The 20,181-nt window shown below is 31.9% G+C and overlaps 1 protein-coding gene across 1 annotated transcript; it reads right to left on the bottom strand.

The window, feature by feature from the left end:
• Nucleotides 1–6,776: 6,776 nt before the first annotated feature.
• LOC108741929 (corticotropin-releasing factor-binding protein) lies at nt 6,777–19,850 on the bottom strand. The gene is made up of 8 exons (XM_018476903.1): nt 19,458–19,850; nt 16,467–16,560; nt 12,133–12,293; nt 9,296–9,506; nt 8,577–8,755; nt 8,380–8,488; nt 7,014–7,177; nt 6,777–6,915 (listed from the first exon to the last, which is right to left on the bottom strand). The coding sequence occupies exons 1-7, from the start codon at nt 19,569–19,571 to the stop codon at nt 7,014–7,016; spliced, it is 1,032 nt and encodes a 343-aa protein (XP_018332405.1). The 5' UTR covers nt 19,572–19,850; the 3' UTR covers nt 6,777–6,915.
• Nucleotides 19,851–20,181: the final 331 nt, after the last annotated feature.

Genomic DNA, 20,181 nt, shown 5'->3' with positions numbered 1-20,181 from the left:
TATATATTAATAGGGTCAAAATCAAATTAATAAACTGAAAATTTTAATCTCAAGAAAGTCAAAATATTCAAATTTGAGTCGACCTTTTAATGGCAAGATTTTTATATAAACAATCACATTACAATTACCACATTCTAAATATATATGTAGAATATCGTATAATATGTATTTAAGGGTTACGAGCTTAGCGATGGAAGTTAACAATACTGAGTAAAGGAAGAAGAAAATGTGCTCCGAGAAATACAGAACTATTCTTACGAATAGTTATTAAAATTACAAATAAATAAGTAAAGAAAAAACAAAAATACCAATGGTGACGTTCCCGTACTCCGATTCCCTTGTTCGGTGGTAACCGTTACGTCTTCCCCTTCACTCTCTCTTATCTAGCAGGAAAAGAAGAAAACAAACATGAGTACATACCTAATTTTGCAACACGCCCTATAATTAATAATTTATCCTAAGCTCTACCTCTAATTGAAAGCGACAACCTAATACTGATGCAATATTCACCTATTCCAAATAATTCTCAAACTCGGTAGCCTCCCTAGCTAATAATTATTGCTTAACACCCGCGTCCACCACATCTGCAATAATCCAATATCAAACATGGGCCAACATTCTCGCACCAAAGTGCCTGTGATATCCCTAATATATTTATCAATCAAACAGAAACCTCTTATCTTAATTTCATCCAATAAAAGAAGAGTATAATAACATGCAAAAATTACTCAATAATAATAACTCACCACAAATTGTAGAAACAAGACATTAATAATCCCTCAGCAAAAAGAGCCACACCCATCTAACTAAAGTGAAAGCACATAAAATATTTCGCAATAAACAACCGATTTCTATGCGAGTGTTATCAAAATTTTCTAGAGACACTGTGCATCACGTCGAGNTTTATCCGAAGCGACAACCGACTACTGCGGCAATATTCACCTATTCCAAATAATTCTCAAACTCGGTAGCCTCCCTAGCTAATAATTATTGCTTAACACACGCGTCCACCACATCTGCAATAATCCAATATCAAACATTCTCGCACCTAAGTGCCTGTGATATCCCTATTATATTTATCAATCAAACAGAAACCTCTTATCTTAATTTCTTCCAATAAAATAAGAGTATAATAACATGCAAAAATTACTCAGTAATAATAATAGCTCACCATAAATTGTAGAAACAAGACATTAATAATCCCTCAGCAAGAAGAGCCACACCCATCTAACTAAATTGAAAGCCCACAAAATATTTCGCTATAAAGAACATTATTTCTTTCAATAGTACTCGACATGAACACACACGTATACATTACGATATGAGCAAAATAACCTTCCCGCGACCATCAAACTTAGATAATCGTTTAACGGCAACTATGGTTCGACAATTTTTTCGTAAATAAAAACGTTTTAACAGAAACTTAAACCGTCGAAAAACATGAAAGTTCTTTAACAAATGTAAGTATATACTTAAATAGTTTTGAATCGGCGCTAAACAATCAATAAACAAAGATCACCAAATTACCTTAAATTTAAAGAAATAACCATTGCATTATTAATTTAATTTGGTTAGTCCTTTAAATTTAAGGTAATTTAGTGAACTTTGTTTATTGATTGTTTGGCGCCGACTCAAAATTACTTACGTATACTTACATTAGTTAAAGAACTTAGTTATTGAGGTTAATAAAATAAAGGTTTATTATTTTTTGCTTTTCAGTTTTCTCGGCGGTTTAATTTTTTTGTTAAGAAGATTTTATTTTATAACTTTTTGTGGCTATAATCTACTAATTACTACTACTACTACTATTACTATTATTTTCCTACTATAAATCGTACCCTGTTTTCCTACCCTTAGGGTTATGTTTCTTTTTTCCAAGTTCATCTGGGTATACCCTTTCCAATAAAAAAAGAATTATCAAAATCGGACTATTCTATCAAAAGTTGTGCGTGGTCATACATTACAATCAGTGAGTGAACAAAAAACAACAATCATCCCCTGTTTTCCTACCCTTAGGGTCAGAATTTTTTTTCAAAATTTATATGAGACCAACTTTGGGGTATATCTTTCCCAATAAATAAAGAATTATCAAAATCAGACTACTCTGTAAAAAGTTATGCGTGGTGATACATAAAAAAAATATACGCGTCTACTTGAGAACCTCCTCCTTGTTTTCGTCGGTTAATAAGAATGTAACATAATTAATGTAAAACCTTAAAAAAATACGTTCCTACTGCAATATTAAAAAAAAAGTCTACGATCATCTGCTATTCTATTGAACTGGTGGTGGTGCAAACAGTTAAAACTAAAAAAAAATAAAACTGAGCTTTCTTCTGCATGCTTTATACGGTGAAAAACCCTTGCATTTCATTTTAAAGCTAAAAAAATAAACGATTTTAACATTTTTTTGTGTGCTTTAAATGGTTGAAAAACTGCTAGGAACGACTGTGTTTTTTTTTTACTAAAACAATGAAACAATTGAATATTTTTCTGCATGTTTTATATGGTGAAAGGCTGCTAAACAGACTTGCATTATTTCTGAAAGCTAAAGAATAAAGATATGAACATTTTCCGGTACAAAATGCACCAACTATAGCTAGATATAATTTTGGGCAGATCTGTAAAAGGAATTTTATGTACATTTTTCCTATTATTAGATAAAAGTTACACATAAAATATTGCAATTTTGAAAATAGTTATTCTAAAATGTCCAAGACTCACCGCAAAATTCCAATAGATACAATAATCCACAATACCGCTCTATCCATTGGTAACATTATCTCATTCAATAACAACAAATACTGTCTTTCTTAATAATAATTTTTTATAATAAATACTGTTTGCACAACCTTTCACAAATCAAATATTGTTTCATTGATTTCACTATATATTTCGTTGCTGGAGCCGGAAAACTAGGATTATTCAAAATGGATTACTGTGAACGTATTAACGTCCGATACTGTTTAATACACGCGGAATTTTCCAGTTTGTTACATTAGAAAGGCTTAGTCGAAGTAAAGTCAAGTAAAAAGGACTGGTGGCGCTATCAATGTAGAGAAGTACGGAAAGTATTCGAAGTAGGCAGTGGAAAAATTATATGTCTCCAGTGGCCAAAAATCGGCCGTTTTCTCGCACTCTAAGTGCCACTACAATCATCCCTTATATTAGAATTAACATGAGGGAAATGGTAATATTAAAATTAAAACTTCCATAAACTAAATATGGTATCAATCTCTAGACTGAACAGCGGAACACATCTGTAAAAGGGTTGCAACTACCCTTATACATTATTATACTGTACCAATACCCAGTAATTGAAAACAAATTTTAAACTCCTCAAGTTTTACTAATATAATTAAACCATAAGTCAGTTACGAGTTAACATTAGTGTACTAAAACCCCGTTGTATACACGGTAAACATCTACCCCATGTCTTGAATCGTGAACTTGACTCAGGGAAAAAACATTTATTGCTTATGCATTGAAATTCCATCAATAATACATCATTCCACATTGCAATCAAAATTAGACATTTGATAGGTACTTATATCCATTTTTTCCCAAACGTATAAGTTTATAATCCAAGATGAGGGTAGTTTTTCATCCGGTAATCGACTGTTTTTATAACAGATTTATGGCTTATTCATAGTAAAGGAATAGTTTTCACCCTTTTAAACATGTGTTTAATTTCTTTATATAGGTAAGCGTAACACAAAATTGGAGATGGAGAAAATGGGCTATTTTTGCAGTCACATTTAATGAAAATTTTCAATTCCCTTAAACTTATTCCTTTAGAACAAGAAAACTTGAGCATATCGTCATGCATTATAAAATTTACTAGAAACGCTATCATAAAAAATTTTGTTATTTAGTTTGAATTTATGTTTTCTACAACGTACGATATAAGAATGTTTTTCTTCCTGTAACTTAAAATCAGTCTATATATCGACTATATATCCTAGCTTTCCAATATAGAGAGAGTGAACACTCGAAGGGAAAAGGATAATCAAAGTTTTCGCATTTAATAAGATTTAGGTAAAAAACTATTGAATTGTATTTTTCTAATGGAACACCTTGTATATTCTCTCTTTTATCTGATTTCGCTCCCTGTTTTCTTGCATTATATTAAACCCTTTTAAAGTTATTGACTGTACCATGCAACAATACGAAAAGGACTTTGAAGCTGATTAAACAAAAAGGATAATTTACTTTGTAACATCAAACAATAACTTGCAATTATTGTTTAAGAAGCGTAAGAAATGGCAGAATTCAAAGTCTGAAATTCGTACTGTACAATCACAAATCAATTTCGAAGGCCTCAAGAAAAAGAAATTACTTACGAATTACAATAAATAAATTATCTAGTTTTTTCCAGGGTGGCGGTCAAATAATTTAATATTTATTTAATAATATTTATTAATTATTTGGCCGTCACCCTGGAAAAAAACTACACAATTTAACAGCAACGGTCAGGAATTTAACTTAAATCGACAATAATTATTCGTAAATTTCAATTACTACTTTGTGTATAATTATAGTAATTGTAACAGTTTAATACGAATAAATGAACATGTAATTATTATTTACAAGTTTTACATGATACTTACTTTTAATAAGTCCCGCATTGATCGAAGGAATTGTAATATTTTTCACAACATATTTATCGTACGTGTGTAAATGTAACTGTATTTCTTTTTTGTTCTAGAAGCTTCGACTCGTTAACAGAGTTAAAATGACTCATCTTCTTGTTATTTCAAACATAGATAACAAAATCTGAATTTATAAAAAAGCTCAGGATATTCAGTAACTTCGCAAACAATCTCGGAATAGTGCAATTCAGCCAACGCCACTAAAACCTATTTTTATTAAAACGGAAAGCGTTAGAAAAGGAAGTAATTCGCTTAGTTTCTTCATATTAATTATCTAACTCAATAAACTCCTGTAATTTTGAACTTTATTAATCTTTTTCAACAAAAAATGTTACTGAATACCGTGGCTCAGTTTCTATATATCCTTGATTAAAGCTCATAAATAACAGAATTAATTTTATGACAGGTAGGCAACCCAATGTGTGCTTCAATTACAGTGAAGCATAACTAATTCATGTTTTATATGGTGAAAGGCTGCTAAACAGACTTGCATTATTTCTGAAAGCTAAAGAATAAAGATATGAACATTTTCCGGTACAAAATGCACCAACTATAGCTAGATATAATTTTGGGCAGATCTGTAAAAGGAATTTTATGTACATTTTTCCTATTATTAGATAAAAGTTACACATAAAATATTGCAATTTTGAAAATAGTTATTCTAAAATGTCCAAGACTCACCGCAAAATTCCAATAGATACAATAATCCACAATACCGCTCTATCCATTGGTAACATTATCTCATTCAATAACAACAAATACTGTCTTTCTTAATAATAATTTTTTATAATAAATACTGTTTGCACAACCTTTCACAAATCAAATATTGTTTCATTGATTTCACTATATATTTCGTTGCTGGAGCCGGAAAACTAGGATTATTCAAAATGGATTACTGTGAACGTATTAACGTCCGATACTGTTTAATACACGCGGAATTTTCCAGTTTGTTACATTAGAAAGGCTTAGTCGAAGTAAAGTCAAGTAAAAAGGACTGGTGGCGCTATCAATGTAGAGAAGTACGGAAAGTATTCGAAGTAGGCAGTGGAAAAATTATATGTCTCCAGTGGCCAAAAATCGGCCGTTTTCTCGCACTCTAAGTGCCACTACAATCATCCCTTATATTAGAATTAACATGAGGGAAATGGTAATATTAAAATTAAAACTTCCATAAACTAAATATGGTATCAATCTCTAGACTGAACNGCATAACTAATTTCTTATTTCTATTTTAAATTAATATATAATAATTAATACAATAGGCATTTTAAATTAATTGTGATGATTATACAAGAAAATTTGAATGTTGATATTTATTCGGTTAGATCCAAATAACGACAAAAATAGATGCGAAACTTTCCAATTTTGTGAAAAACGAAAATGAAAATCTCCTAATTTTGCATAATAATTAACATAAGACTGCGTTTTCAATTTCTATAAGGACAATGTAAAATTCTTATTGTATATTACAGTAATGTACAAAAATAAACCCTTTTATGTTTCTAATTTGAAGTTTTAATGAGACATAATCCTGAAATTCATTAAAAAGTTTTTGAATTGGTACTGGTCCTAATTTTTCATGGTAAAGGTCATAAAATATAAAAGGTTAGCTTCTGTTTTAAACAGATAAGCAATTTTTTGTGTAATAAAACTTTCTATTCGTCACTTTTACTTACTGATGTAAGCCAATTTTCTTTTCCACGCGGGATAAGTGGGGCAAATTAATGTAAGAGGATAAAATGTAAAAATAACTTCATTTTTGGATTTAAAGTATTTCCTGTATACCAGGAACATTTACTAACGAGTTTCCTTATTCTTACGATTAAAAAGAACATCAGCAGATAAAGAAAAAGTTTTCTAATTTACGTTTTTGTTACCTAATGATTTTGCAGCTATAGCAAATAATTTTTCTGTAAAAATATGACGTATTTGTTACCTGAACTGTACATAATTTCAATTTTACTATTTTTTACAATAACTGAAGAAATTTAATGTGTTCGAAACGATACAATTAAAAGCATTTTGGTTAGCATCCTAGTGTTTTGATTTTTACTGTTTTTAGAAAAAATATGAATATCGAAAAACGAAAATAAAACAAAATCTCCACTTTAACTGTAAAAACACGAGAAGGAAGAATGTCTTTATTGAATTATTAACTGGGATATTAAAACGCCTATTGTTACAATAAATTAAATCAAAAACAGAACACAATTAATGTTCCTTTTTCTAATTGAGATGGTAGTGGAGGGCATCTAATGTTAACCACCTTAAACAAGAAAAGTAATGAATACTTAATAGTTGATTGCAAATAAAAAGACTTTTTACTTAATTATTTTTCTTTTTCAGGCGCCTTTACGTACTTACCTATTTTTTATTTTCTTCCATTGGACACAAAACACTGAAAAATCCGTTACTTATTCGCTCTTCGTCTAATCTCCTCAATGCCACGGTGACAGAATTGTCGAAAATGCCACTTGAAACCAATCGGACTGTAGTGGTTCCACATCCAATCATTTCCGAAAATTTAGCTAAAATACAAGGCAATTCATAAAATTATTATAACTTTATATTGGTACCAAACAACGCATTTTAACAATTTAATTGAATTATTCAAGTAAATGATATTTATTAATTATTGTAAAGTTCCAAGTTGAAGACTCGTAAAATTCCCTGAGGAAGCTCAAAATCAGTAAACGAAACGTTGGAACTTTGCAATTAATAAATATTATTTACCCGAATAGTAATATAAAGGTTATAGGGATATAAAGCAGAGGATAGCGGTGTCGCCTTTAATAAAAAGAAGTCACTTCTATGCTCGCGAACGGTTAATTTAGAAATTCGAAAAAGGTTGTTAAAGGTGTATGTTTGGAGCACGGCATTGTACGGGTGCGAAACATGGACAGTGGGCGCGGCGGAAAAGAAAAGGTTAGAAGCGTTCGAAATGTGGTGTTATAGGCGAATGATGAGGATAACGTGGGTAGAAAATGTTAGAAATGAAAAGGTATATTAGAAAGAATAGGAGAACAGAGGACTCTATGAAAGTCAATAAAAAATAGGCGAGATAGGTTGGTAGGACACCTTCTCAGGCATGAAGGTCTAGTCAGAGACATATTAGAGGCAGAAACAGGAGTTAGGAGGGGTAGAGGTAGACCTAGATTAGATTACTGTTCCCAAATAGTTAAGGATGTGGGCTGTTCTAGTTTTAGGGAAATGCGAAGTTTAGCTCAGGATAGGAAAGAGTGGAGGTACGTGTCCAACCAGTCTTATGACTGACGACCTTATGATGATGACCCGAATAGTTCGAGATTAAAATTGTAATTCAGTAGTATCGATTGGGAAGGATATTAATATTAATAATAATTAATAGCTGCTTTTTCCGGATGTATTGTAATATTTTGGTAGCGTACCAAAGTGTCAATAATCAGATTTGATGGTCATTAAGGAAACTACCACTCAAGAAAGTGTTTTATTAAACATAGCACACAACATTCGACAAAAATTCGCTTTAAGTACCTCACTGTCATTATATCCGAATTTAAAATGTTATATGCGTCGCTAAAACCGTGTTCATCGCTATAGCAGAAGATTTTATGTAGGTACTAAGCCTAGTACCGAACGGGTTAACTTACAAAACCATTTAAAATTATAAAAAAATTTCGTTATAAGCGGACTGACACTATAAACGGAAAGTTTAGACTAGTTCTTGTTAGAATAAAAAGGCATTTATTACCTGGTTTCGAATCCATTCCGCAGACTGAATCTGCTAGATAAAGGTTCGAGTTATCTAGTCCCGATGAACCCCCAATTTCAACATAATCACTTAGTCCTCGCTTTTTACACTAAAATATTAAACAAATGTTAAGTATTTATATACTAAAGTTATCTAAATAATATGTTAACTAAAAAAATCGAAAGAACGTAACGTACCTTATATAAACTCCCAGTTTCAAACGAATATCGTCGACCAGTCGTTGGAACAACTCCCACACTTAACGCCAGAATATGGATTTCAGCCGGAAACATTGCACTTACGCTGCAATTGGTTCTATTTCCGTAGTTTCGGAGGGTTATTACATCCTCTTCGTCTTGAAGGAATATATTGCAGGCTAAAAACAAGATATAGCAACTCATAATGCTCATGAATTAGGATGATAGGGTCTTCTATGAAAAAGGATAAAGTAACCTGACCCGAAATTTTCTTACTACATTTCTTTCTAAAACGCGCTGTTAAGACAGCAAGTAAAAGTTGGTCTGTGTTCTGCCGGAGCTGTCTGCGACGCGCTGATGAGATCCAAAAAGATCGAAATCGCGATCCGCGTCTGACAGTTTCGACAGAATACAAACCACTTCGAATTATTTTATACATTTCTTTTGATTAAATCACTTGACTTCAAATCCTGCCAAAAAAAAATATATCTCACATTCAGTATTCTGATGTTAAAGTTAAATGATTTAATTGGCTTCGAATGGTAAAATATAAGTTTGGAATTTTCAAAGTTTAATCAAAATCTTTTTACTCTAGCAGGAGAATAATTAATATTTTCAAAAGTTTCATCTTTTTTTAATTTTGTGTTTAATCTTTCCATTAGTTTTTGCAATAGTTAATGTAAACGATGTAAATTTTTCAATAATTCTACAGTACTTACGGGCAGGATTTTTTATAAATCGGGTTGTAAAGCTAAAACCCTTTCCAGGTCCCGGAATTCTATATTGCAAAAAGGCTACGTTCTGAGAACTGACGAAGATCTGTTTGATTTTCTTTTCTCCGCAGAACTCAGCAAATCGCTGCCTCATTGGTCGAGAATCGTCCATTTTACTGGGAAAGATTTCTCCATTCATCTCCCATCCGTCTATAAACTATAAGAAACTTTTTTTATTTTATTATACCACTTACTGGTTTCTGTTTTATTTTATTAATCAACTGGATTTACATTCAATGCACATAAGACTGTAAAAGTATTAGTCAAAATCCGACTCCACGACTTATACACTTCAGAGCATTCTGTCCACTTGAAGATAATCCTAAATATTCGTTGAACATTCAAGTAGATACAGTTTCACTTATTCTAAAGGACTGCTGAAGTCAATTAGTCTAATGGTTTAAGTGTTGTGCTTTGAATTCGGTCGTTTAATGTTAATAAATATCCTTAAACATATCGAGTATTTATCTTTATCGAGGCTTTACGTGCCATTCCAAAAGTGCATACATATATTTATCGTCAAACCAAAGCCACAACATTTTTGGTCCTTCGAGCCGGATCTAGTCCCTTGCATTTTTCTGCCTCTTTGCGAACAACGTCTAGAACAGAATCTAGTAATTCTGCTCCTTCTGTACAATGTCCTGCTTGAATATGTACAATTTCTCTCATTTTACATAATTTTCGTCTTAATTTTAACAGAACCAAGTTTAAAACAATACCGTGTATGTATGTTAGACAATTATTTAAACAGTAATTTTAAAAAACATTACTACCACTCATACATAATGGTTCTCGTACATCCCAGAACATTCTCGACTTTTCGGGTCACATATTTTTTACAACACATTTTTCGAAAAATGAAAATGTCCTAGGTGCCTTAATCATTCACTTTCAACCCTCGTATCTTCCACACCCTTATAGCTATCGACACACAACCATTTATTAAATACCAAGATGGAATACGTCAAACTTTTGAAAAATGACTATTCTGATAGGTACGCCTGTGAATATGGGATTCAAATGGCTTCGTAAAATCAGCCTGAATCCATGGTATAAAATTTTAATTCATAAAATGCAATGCAACATTAATGAACGTGTAATACGTTGAATCCGGCACATTTAATTATCTACATATGAAACCATTAGTGTGTGGGTGCCAGTTACATTAACAAAATAGAGGGTAAAATACATGGCCTTCCTAAATGTAATTGTTTATGGTCAGTGTGGTATCCACACGATATCCCTGCATGTTTATTTCACACATTATAGGAAATGACTGAACTAAAGTATCTGTTGATGTGTAATTCTCAACAAACTATAAATATGAAAGACAATTACAAAATTGTCATTCACAAACAATGGTCCAAAACAGAAGTACAAACTGACCCTTAAAAGGGAATTGTTTTTTCCATTTGAAAAGATTAAACCAGATACGTAGTTATTATGTAACAGGGGTACATTTTTAGAATAAGACGCACGAGGGTGTATGGCGAGCTTATGAAGAGTTCTCATTAGGCCCCGAGATTTAGGCTTTTGCAGATTTAAAACTGCTATAGCCAAACAAAAATCTTTTTCCCAAAATGTAGATCAGCAGAAATTTGTTTAAATCTATCCTGTAGAAACAAATTTTCTGATTTTGTTTGTGCTTTAATGTACTCTGTATGCTCTACACCTTGTATTGGCATAAATTTTGTGGTGTCAAACTGAACGAATGGCTCCAAAAACTAATCCGTTTATCTATCCACGATTCGCCCATTTCGCTGGTAAAATAACAAAAGCACACGCCTAGCGCCTCTTTGTCAATTCCGGAATGCTAAACTGTAACAACATTTGTCACAAAATACCATTAATAATGGAATAGATGCATGTATCAAACCCGCCGTTTATTTAGATGAGTCTATAAATATGTATCGTTTTCGCGATAAATTTTCTCACTGAAATTGTACGAAAATTCAAACGTTTCAATCAAGACATTATCTTTAAATTTGTTTCATCGTCACTTGTTTTCCCTTTGACTATTTTAAAATTTTCTAAACGATACGAACGTTGAATATTCATGTCCAGTGAATTTAATTTTCCCATTTTCTTACTTTAGTTGACGAGTGTGTTTTTGAAAATGGTTTAAAAATTAAACGACAATCTGATTCTAATTAAACGTAAGGACAGACGTCTGATTTATCTACATATGTACATGTACGTGTGTGCAAGGCCATTTGGATTCTGTGGCTGTAATGCACTGGTATTGACGTTTGCAATTTTAGTTCTGTAATGAAATCAATTAATATCAACCGATGCATTAAGGGAACATACACGAAGGAAACTAAAATCAACCACGTTTATTTCGAACTGCCATTGTATCTCTAATATAAAACAGGCTAAGATGTAAAAAAATAATTATACTGTAATAATTTTAAATACTTTGGATGAACCGTCTATTTTTGAGACGACAAACAAACTATTATTGATGATTAAAGTTGATGATGTTGTTGAAAAGAGAAAAACCCTTATTATTTGGTTCAAAAAGTATTTTACTTATTATACCTTTTTTGAAACTATGTAATTGTAAAGGCTTTTTTACTTTCGATATCCTCAAAACATTTGCTATCGCCTGCAAATTGAATGTCTGTTACACGTATTTTTCGTAAAGAATGAAAAAACATTAAAACGCACTTGTTCAGAAAATAAAACCATTATGACCCAACAAAATTGTACACATGTGAGAGTTTCGGTGATTCTATGACTTCCTTTCCTAATTATTAGGAGAAAATAGAAAGAAAACTTACTGCAACAAGTCCGCCAATTTCGCAAGGAACGTCGAAATAATTGAAATGGATTTCTATTCTCTGGTCAGGTTCAGTGAACATGTAAATTCCACACACAGTCTCTTCGTTGTTAAGTGATTTGTAAAAGAAATTTCCTTCTTCTGAAGTCATGTATAGGCAATCTGAAATGAAAATAGAAGCAGAGTCTTCTTCTGATAATTTAAAGATACCAAGCAATAACAAAAGTTTCATGAACTAGATGAATTGCCAGAGTGCATAACTTTGTCTACATTTCTATTTCGATGAAAAAATAAAATTCAAATTTCAATTAAAGTTAGTTCTTCAATTTACAATACTTATTGATACTATTAATAAAAGGAATTATTTCAAAAGATGTCATTAGAACTTTTAAAAGGTATTCGGGTGTGAAGTCAAATGATGAAAATCTTTGAAAACTTTCCCGGAAGTTGAGTCTTTCGATAAAAAATTCTACTGTTACTAAAATAGCAATACAGACAGCTCCCATTATTAATTACTTATTATTTATTACACAAATGCTGTATTATTTGTTGTGTTTTCGATTTCAATATTCCTATTATGGAGATGCAAAGTTCTTTTTTAACTTTCTATTTAAATGGACCACAGAAACTTCTGCACAAATTGATTCAATTTATTTATCCATTCAAACTAATACTGTGTCCCAATACAGTTTTTTATTGATTTTGAATGGTAGGGAAATATTCGACGGTTTGGCATGAATTTGTAAGCAGGTCATTTGTTAAATTTACTTCTCTTCTTCTTCGTCTAATTTTCTATTCATAAATATTGAAGGAGCCTGTAAGGACATCCCGAAAGGACATTGAATGCCTACCTGAGAATTTTTTCATTGTAATATTTACGGAATTGTCTATTTATAACATTTCCCCCTTGCCCTTCCTTGCTACGATTTACCAATGATTTTAGAAACGTTGTAGGATTTCTCGTTAAATAACTTTATACTTATAAAAATGTCTAGACAATTACAGTAGGCACTACGATTTAAATAAAATATACTTTTCATATTTTTAAAAGTCAAAGAGCAACATGTTATCAGATCATCACAAAAAAAAATCGGTTGTCTGTAAAGTCGGTTTACTGACGATAGTTGAACGTGACAACGTCATAAGAAAATACTGATGGAATGGTTTCATTTTTCAAAAGAAAATTTTAATTTTATTTGTTTGATAGATATTTTGTATGGATATAGAGAAGGAGGTAAATGGAAATGTATTATTGTACAGCAGCTGTCCACGCGGACGCATCGCTCACTCAAGTAGGAGAGAGACAGATGTCGAACGCTGTCGAACGCGGAAGCCGATTGTGCCTCTTTGTCGCTCGTTCCGCGCTCTCGCTTGCACTTCAAGCCTTAAATGGAACGCCTCAGAGCGAGGTAACGCCGCATGAGTCATGTTTTTTCGTGCGTGCAGCCGGCTCCATCGAATTATAAGACGTTGTCACGTCAAAAAATATGGTTGCACAGAATATAGTACAACATGATGTATATGTTCCATAAATGATAATTTTGTTAAAAGCTTCGATGTTTTCATGATTATTTTTCACTTAATACAGGGCAATTTCATGTCATTTACGATGTGTATCATCAAATTATTACAGCAAACAAAACACTTGAATGTTTTATGTATTGTGTCAGTTTCAAAATGGCATTACACCTACATAATTAAGTACTCATATGCATACATTAAGGTTTAATATAAAAAAATGTTGATAAGTACAGAGGTATCGTTATATACACGGTGTTGTAACGTACAGAGTCTTTCAGTAATAGATGCTCTATAAAATTGTTTTATCATCAATACGTATTTTCAAAACAATTTCTTTCGATCTTTCAGCATGACAACTATTTATTTTACTTTAGCTCACATCGACGTTTAAAAGCAATTCCAGATCTTTTAAGCAAAAGATGTTGTAACTTCAATTTATCATTTGAAAACTTCTCTTTTATTTATCACGTAATGTCACAAAAGTTGGCGTTGTGTTCCATGTTGAAACGACCATTTGTTTTTTTTTTTTTACAAAATAAATGTGATGGGTCAAGATTGATTCGATGTCATTAATGCGATCGTCAGATTACCGATCCAATTGTATCCTTTTTCTCTGTCAACTGTCACTGAAGATTTTTTGTTGAAATGTATCTTTTTGTTTTATCCACTTGTTGTTTCCAAAACAGAAAACGAACAAATAACCATGATTAAAGTTATGGTAACGTAATACTAAGAACATCGTTAACTTTCTTTTTTTTCATATCAAAAGCTGGTCCTGATCGAGGTTTAGATTACCAGATTGTATTATATTACCGGAATAAATGGATTTTTCAGTGGAAATTGATTCTCTTTTATATTTTCCGCAGTTTTCATTTCGTAAAGCATTTCCTCAGTACGTTCAATGAACGTTCAATTCTGATTTTCTTGTGCAAGTGCAATACAGACTGTTAACAAAAGGTCATGTACTGACAAAATTATTATTACAGATTAATTTCCGAAATCCATTATAATCCTAAACATGCTATAGCGATAATGATAGTATAGTTGGAGCGTTCAAAATTGGCATAGTCCCCAATAATACTGTCCCATTTTCTTTCTTCTTTCAACTTATTAACTATTCTCGAACGGTTGCTGACAGAACGCCTATTTTTATTCACGACAAACGTTTTGTAAGGAATATCGTGAGTATAGAAAAGAGATGCCAGATAGGAATTGCAGCGGACGCTAATAAACAAAAGAGAATAACGTCACATCAATTGATATGTAACAGAAAGAGATGTAAACAAGCAGAATTTGAGCAAGTTGCCAGTATCGGACTTTAAAGAAAGTTCAACATTCTCAGGAATTTAGGAAAGCAAAAACGCTTGTTTAAAGAAATAATTCCAACCGGGCGTTATATATATAAAGCCGACCCTGATCTTTTACGTACCTTAGCAACCTCTAACCGCTGCACTGCTTACTATTATTCGGTTATCTCTTTTTAAGTTGTCTATACTACTCATGAAGCATTTTCTAACTTTCAATCCGATGTAGAAACAAAAAAAAAAGATACGTCCATTCTCACAGACAATTTATGGCAGACTTTGCCAATTTTAATCATCCCAACTATAGTGAGTTTATGTTTATAGGGTCCATCAACTGGTATAATAAACACTGTCTTATAATTGCAGTGTTTGATGTGCAACTCCGAAATGTAATGTTTTAACTAGGTTTTATTCAAGTCCAAGCATCCTGTTGTAAAATACCTTGCCGATGTTACCTGTTTTGCTTTAGCTTTAATTAAATGACAAGATATATGAGCCATACAATTAATGAAATGGAAAGCAAAGTTTACTTTGTTGTCTACGGACACCATGTCGCCAACAATATACGTAGTAATGTTTAATTTATATGAAAACGCATGTTTTAAAACAAAAACCAAAGAGATATATAGTTAGAATCGATCAAAACGTATTAGTCAATAAATAGAATTTACTTTTAGTTATTGTTTTTACTTCGTTTCACATTTTACCTTTGAATAAACTTTCTTTTATGATTAGTGACATTAATACCACGTATGTTATCGTTTCCTTGAAGGATTTAGGTAAAAGTAGCAGTAAAAGAGTATTTCTCAACCCCCCTGTAGATGTTAAAGACGAGCCCAATTCGTATTTTACCTTTTTTATCTACACGAAAAGCAGAAGTCGCAACTTTTCTTCATTATATATATATATGCAAAAATAATAACCATAAATGTCTTCTGCTTTAAAAATGAATTCTTTTACATAAATTTCAATATTTTTGTTCGTAGCACTTTTCATTTCATTTTATGTATGTATAAATTACAATACTAATATGTGAATGGAAAAAGGGAAACCAAAGTTAGCACTTTTTATATGCTGGAATAAAATCGCTGAAGTCTTGTCTTGACATTTATTTATTACAGAAATAAAAATTAAGTAAGCTGATTTAAATGATCATTATTTCTTATTTAGATCACTTTTATTACCCTTAACTACCCTTCATGCCCATGTATAGTATCTAATTTTTCCCAGATAAATTTCCCAAGTCATAGAGTCTCACAATCGCAGATTATACAAAAATAATAATTAATTCTAATTGTACTGTACGCCTGTAGTTTCCCCATTCGAATTTTTCATTTCCTTAATAATTTTATAATAAGCAAAAACATTATTTTTTATTATATTTTGAGAAAGGAACAGAATTGTTTCAGTGTCATATATTTCACATTGTTTACCCAGCAAAAGTAGCTATTTTCTGTTATGAAGAGTTTTATTCTAGAGATTTTATTACAAAAGTTTTTTCTCATCTTACCAGAAATTATATGGTCTTCGTTACGTTTGGGTCTCGTCCTTGGAAGGATGCTATGGGGTTGTTCGGTATCCAGCATATTCAGCTCTGAATAGGGCTGTAACAAAAAAGTTTTCTTATTTATTTATCGTCTTCTCTGTTTACGACATAAACTACCACAATGTGGTAACGATTATCTTTGCCCTGTCAGGCGCCTTCACCAGAATTTACCAAAAACAGAATTTAATTTATTAAGTTAATTACTTAGCATGCAATAAATTATTCACAACTCATTACTATAATACACATCAATTAATTGTAGACTTATTGTTTTGGGGACCATCGTCATGTATCAAGTAATTTACACAACACCTGAGGGCGTCGAAAGGATTTGCAGTACGTAGAATATAAAATTAAGTTTCAGATTTGAATTTCTTCAAACTTTTAAACTAGGTGTTTACCAGATGTCTCTCTCAAAATGATTTTCTGCTGAGAGAACGTTTAAATATAAAGCGCTGTCAGGAAAACTTTTCGTCTTCTGTAAGTAAAAAGTTTTATAAAGTCTTAGCCATGCATCGCAACAAATGTAACTGCTTGTTGTTCAAAAAGGAATACACAGAGAAAATATTTAAAACAGACGAAATAAAGGGCAATCATTTTATAGTATTTCAGGAGTCACTTTTTTTGAAGTGAAACTTATTTATCGACGGTTGGAAGGAAATTTTCTAGGATATAAAACGGAAAAGTGTAACGTCGCGCGTCACGCGTCACGTTACGGCACGTGTAACCCCTGGTGGATACGTCCAAAAGGGGTCATTTTAACAGACTTCAGAGCTGACCTATTAGTAGCAATCCATAATCTGAAAATTTCGACAAATTGTCAGCAGCATTACGTATGTGTCTGTGTTTGTTTGTTTTGATTTGTAATTCATCTCTGCAGGTTTGTATGGCGCAAGCCTAAAAGCTTTTAACAAAACTAAACCAAAATTCTGCATTCGTCTGCTCAAAATAATGTTGTATTTTTCTAATGTTTAGTAATTAGTTAATGCAATAGCTATATTAAAGAAGTTTCACACGATTCTTTGATAAATATTCCATATCTCGAAAAGTGAAAATTGCTATTTAGGTTCATGTTAGTCACCATATTTGAATGGCCTTTATAGCTTTACTTTATGCTCTACCGTGTGTTTAATACACAGTACTTTTCATCTTAGCCTTTTTCTTCTTTGTTTCTTCTACGTGCGGTAAAAAACTTATAACAGCTTTCACGCACTGTTTTTATGGGTTCTTCTAGGTTGTGGGGTATTTTTTACACAACATTCCTTTTAACTAACGACAAAGTTCGAAAAACCATCGGTTCTGGTGTTAATACCGACATCTGAAGACTAATAAATAGTCTTTCTTTGATGGAATCCCTGCTATGAAATGACCTTCTTATACCTTAAAAGGATATAAATAATGCAAAAACTAACATAAACTTTGCACTGTATACAAATCAGAAAATATAACAGTTAATAATTTGTCTCTAACTAGAAATGTTGCAGAGAAAAATTTATTCTATAAAATATTGTTCCAGTATTAGGGTCTTCCTCCTTTATAATATAAAGTAAACGTTCAATCAAATTTATTATTAATGGAGAGAGATTAAAAGCAAACAGTAATAGCAGCTTTTATTTGTTTTACTAAAGAAAGCAAAATACCTACTCAAAATATTTGTGGCGAAATTTTTATGAAAAAAAAATTATCAAAAAAGTTTAGCACAAGCAAACCAATATACAATCAGAACTTAACCATTTTTGTGGCAAATTCGAGTAAATCTATTTCCGATTGCAACAAATTAACGTACCCACAGGCTGAAATTATGTTTAAATCCTTGCAAATATGTTCGTTCCTTTTGCCTTGCCTAAAACAAGTCTATTGGATTTGATTCTTTGATCTATTAAAGCCACTTTTAATTTTAAGAAAGGTCTGCATATTTGTCTAAGCTTTAGTGTTGTCGATATCCACAATTTTATTCGATAAAAAGAATGATATAGAACTGGTCAGAGTTTTTGATAGACCTTAAAGAAATGTATCTAAACAAGTTATTACTTTCTTTTGACACATCATCCCTGACTATATTTTTGGAACTTTTATAAATAGAAAGTGGTAAAAACGGATAAAGATTAATTTGTTTCAAGTCATAGGGGAATTTCCTTCACTACTGAACTAAATAAACTCATTAGTAGAACGACATGTCATATCTGGGGGATACCAAAACTGCTCTCCTTGACTCACTGATTATAATCTGATTACTTAAATATTTGGTTTGCACAATTTGATATAGATACAAGTATTTTTAAAATGGAATAATCGGAAAATTTCGCTGAAAAATGCTAATACTTGATAATAAATTCGTTCTATAGTTGAAAAAGAAAAGAACCGAAATTTTGTTTCACTAGCAGGCTAAGAAAAACTTAATGGAACTAATTTTTTACGACCAAATTAAAGAACGGCGAGGGACATTACACGGATGTCAAGCCAATGCAAATAATGATATTACAAGTTAATCAAACAAACTTTATTAAAATATTAACATTAGCAAATATTCCACAACAGAATAACATAAACGCTTTATCATCAAGCTTTACGGACAAGGGAACCCTTATCTTTTCTAATTACTCACATTCTATTAAAACTCTAGAACAAAAAAAATTCTTTACTTGAAAATCTATCGAAAGCTATAAACCAAACAAAACCTTCAATCGTTTTCGTAGAAGTATCTTAATTTTTATTTTTATTCAAATTCTACAGTTGTGTCTTATCTTTTATGAATAAATTCCAAAATCATCTTAATTTATGTTTCAGGGGCTTTCACCAACTTATGTTTCAAAAACTCTCACCACAGTCACACCCTCAATATGGGAAATATTTAAAACTTAATAACTCTTTTTAAAAATGATTTTAATTGTCGTCGCCCATTCTATATATTAATTCAGATTTATTTAAAGTGTTTAATAAGTAAAAAACGATTACCTTAAGATTTGGGATGTAATTTTCATCGAGTCGCAACAATGAAATGCGTCCGAAGACAAGCACCCAGAGGCAGGAGTAAGAAAGTACGAGAACAAAAACTTTCGAGAAAAACATGGCAAAAAAGATCGATGATTTTATTCAAGTAAATGATCACGAATGAATGTAAGATAATGGTGGTAGGTAGAAGTTTTGTTTATTATGCGTTTCAAGCGTCGTAGTGCAACAGCGAGTACGTGAATGGAACCGATGCCTGACGTCGCGACGCGATGTGATGTGATAGAGTTACGATGTTTCCGCGCTTAAATAGCGTCGGGACGCCCTTTCTGTGCGCCCAGCCACCTATTAAAACAACTCCGTGATGCATCGGCAACATCTGCCTTGCGATTAAATTGTTGAATTATCTGTACATCTATCTACTGATAACAGTTCCAGTTTAAATGCTATCTTAACTTCCGTCGCAATCGCAAAATTGTTCCTGTTTACTTTGATGATTAATAATAATAACATAGCAGGGGTTCCCGATACTTCACTACATGAATCTCACTCAATAATTTTACACAAAACAGTATTATCCGATTTTTTGACGTGACAACGTCTTATAATTCGATGGAGCCGGCTGCACGCACGAAAAAACATGACTCATGCGGCGTTACCTCGCTCTGAGGCGTTCCATTTAAGGCTTGAAGTGCAAGCGAGAGCGCGGAACGAGCGACAAAGAGGCACA

Source organism: Agrilus planipennis, unplaced genomic scaffold, assembly GCF_000699045.2.
Source record: "Agrilus planipennis isolate EAB-ADULT unplaced genomic scaffold, Apla_2.0 scaffold340, whole genome shotgun sequence".
NCBI classification, from domain to species: domain Eukaryota; kingdom Metazoa; phylum Arthropoda; class Insecta; order Coleoptera; family Buprestidae; genus Agrilus; species Agrilus planipennis.
This window is presented reverse-complemented; position numbering and strand designations above follow the sequence as displayed.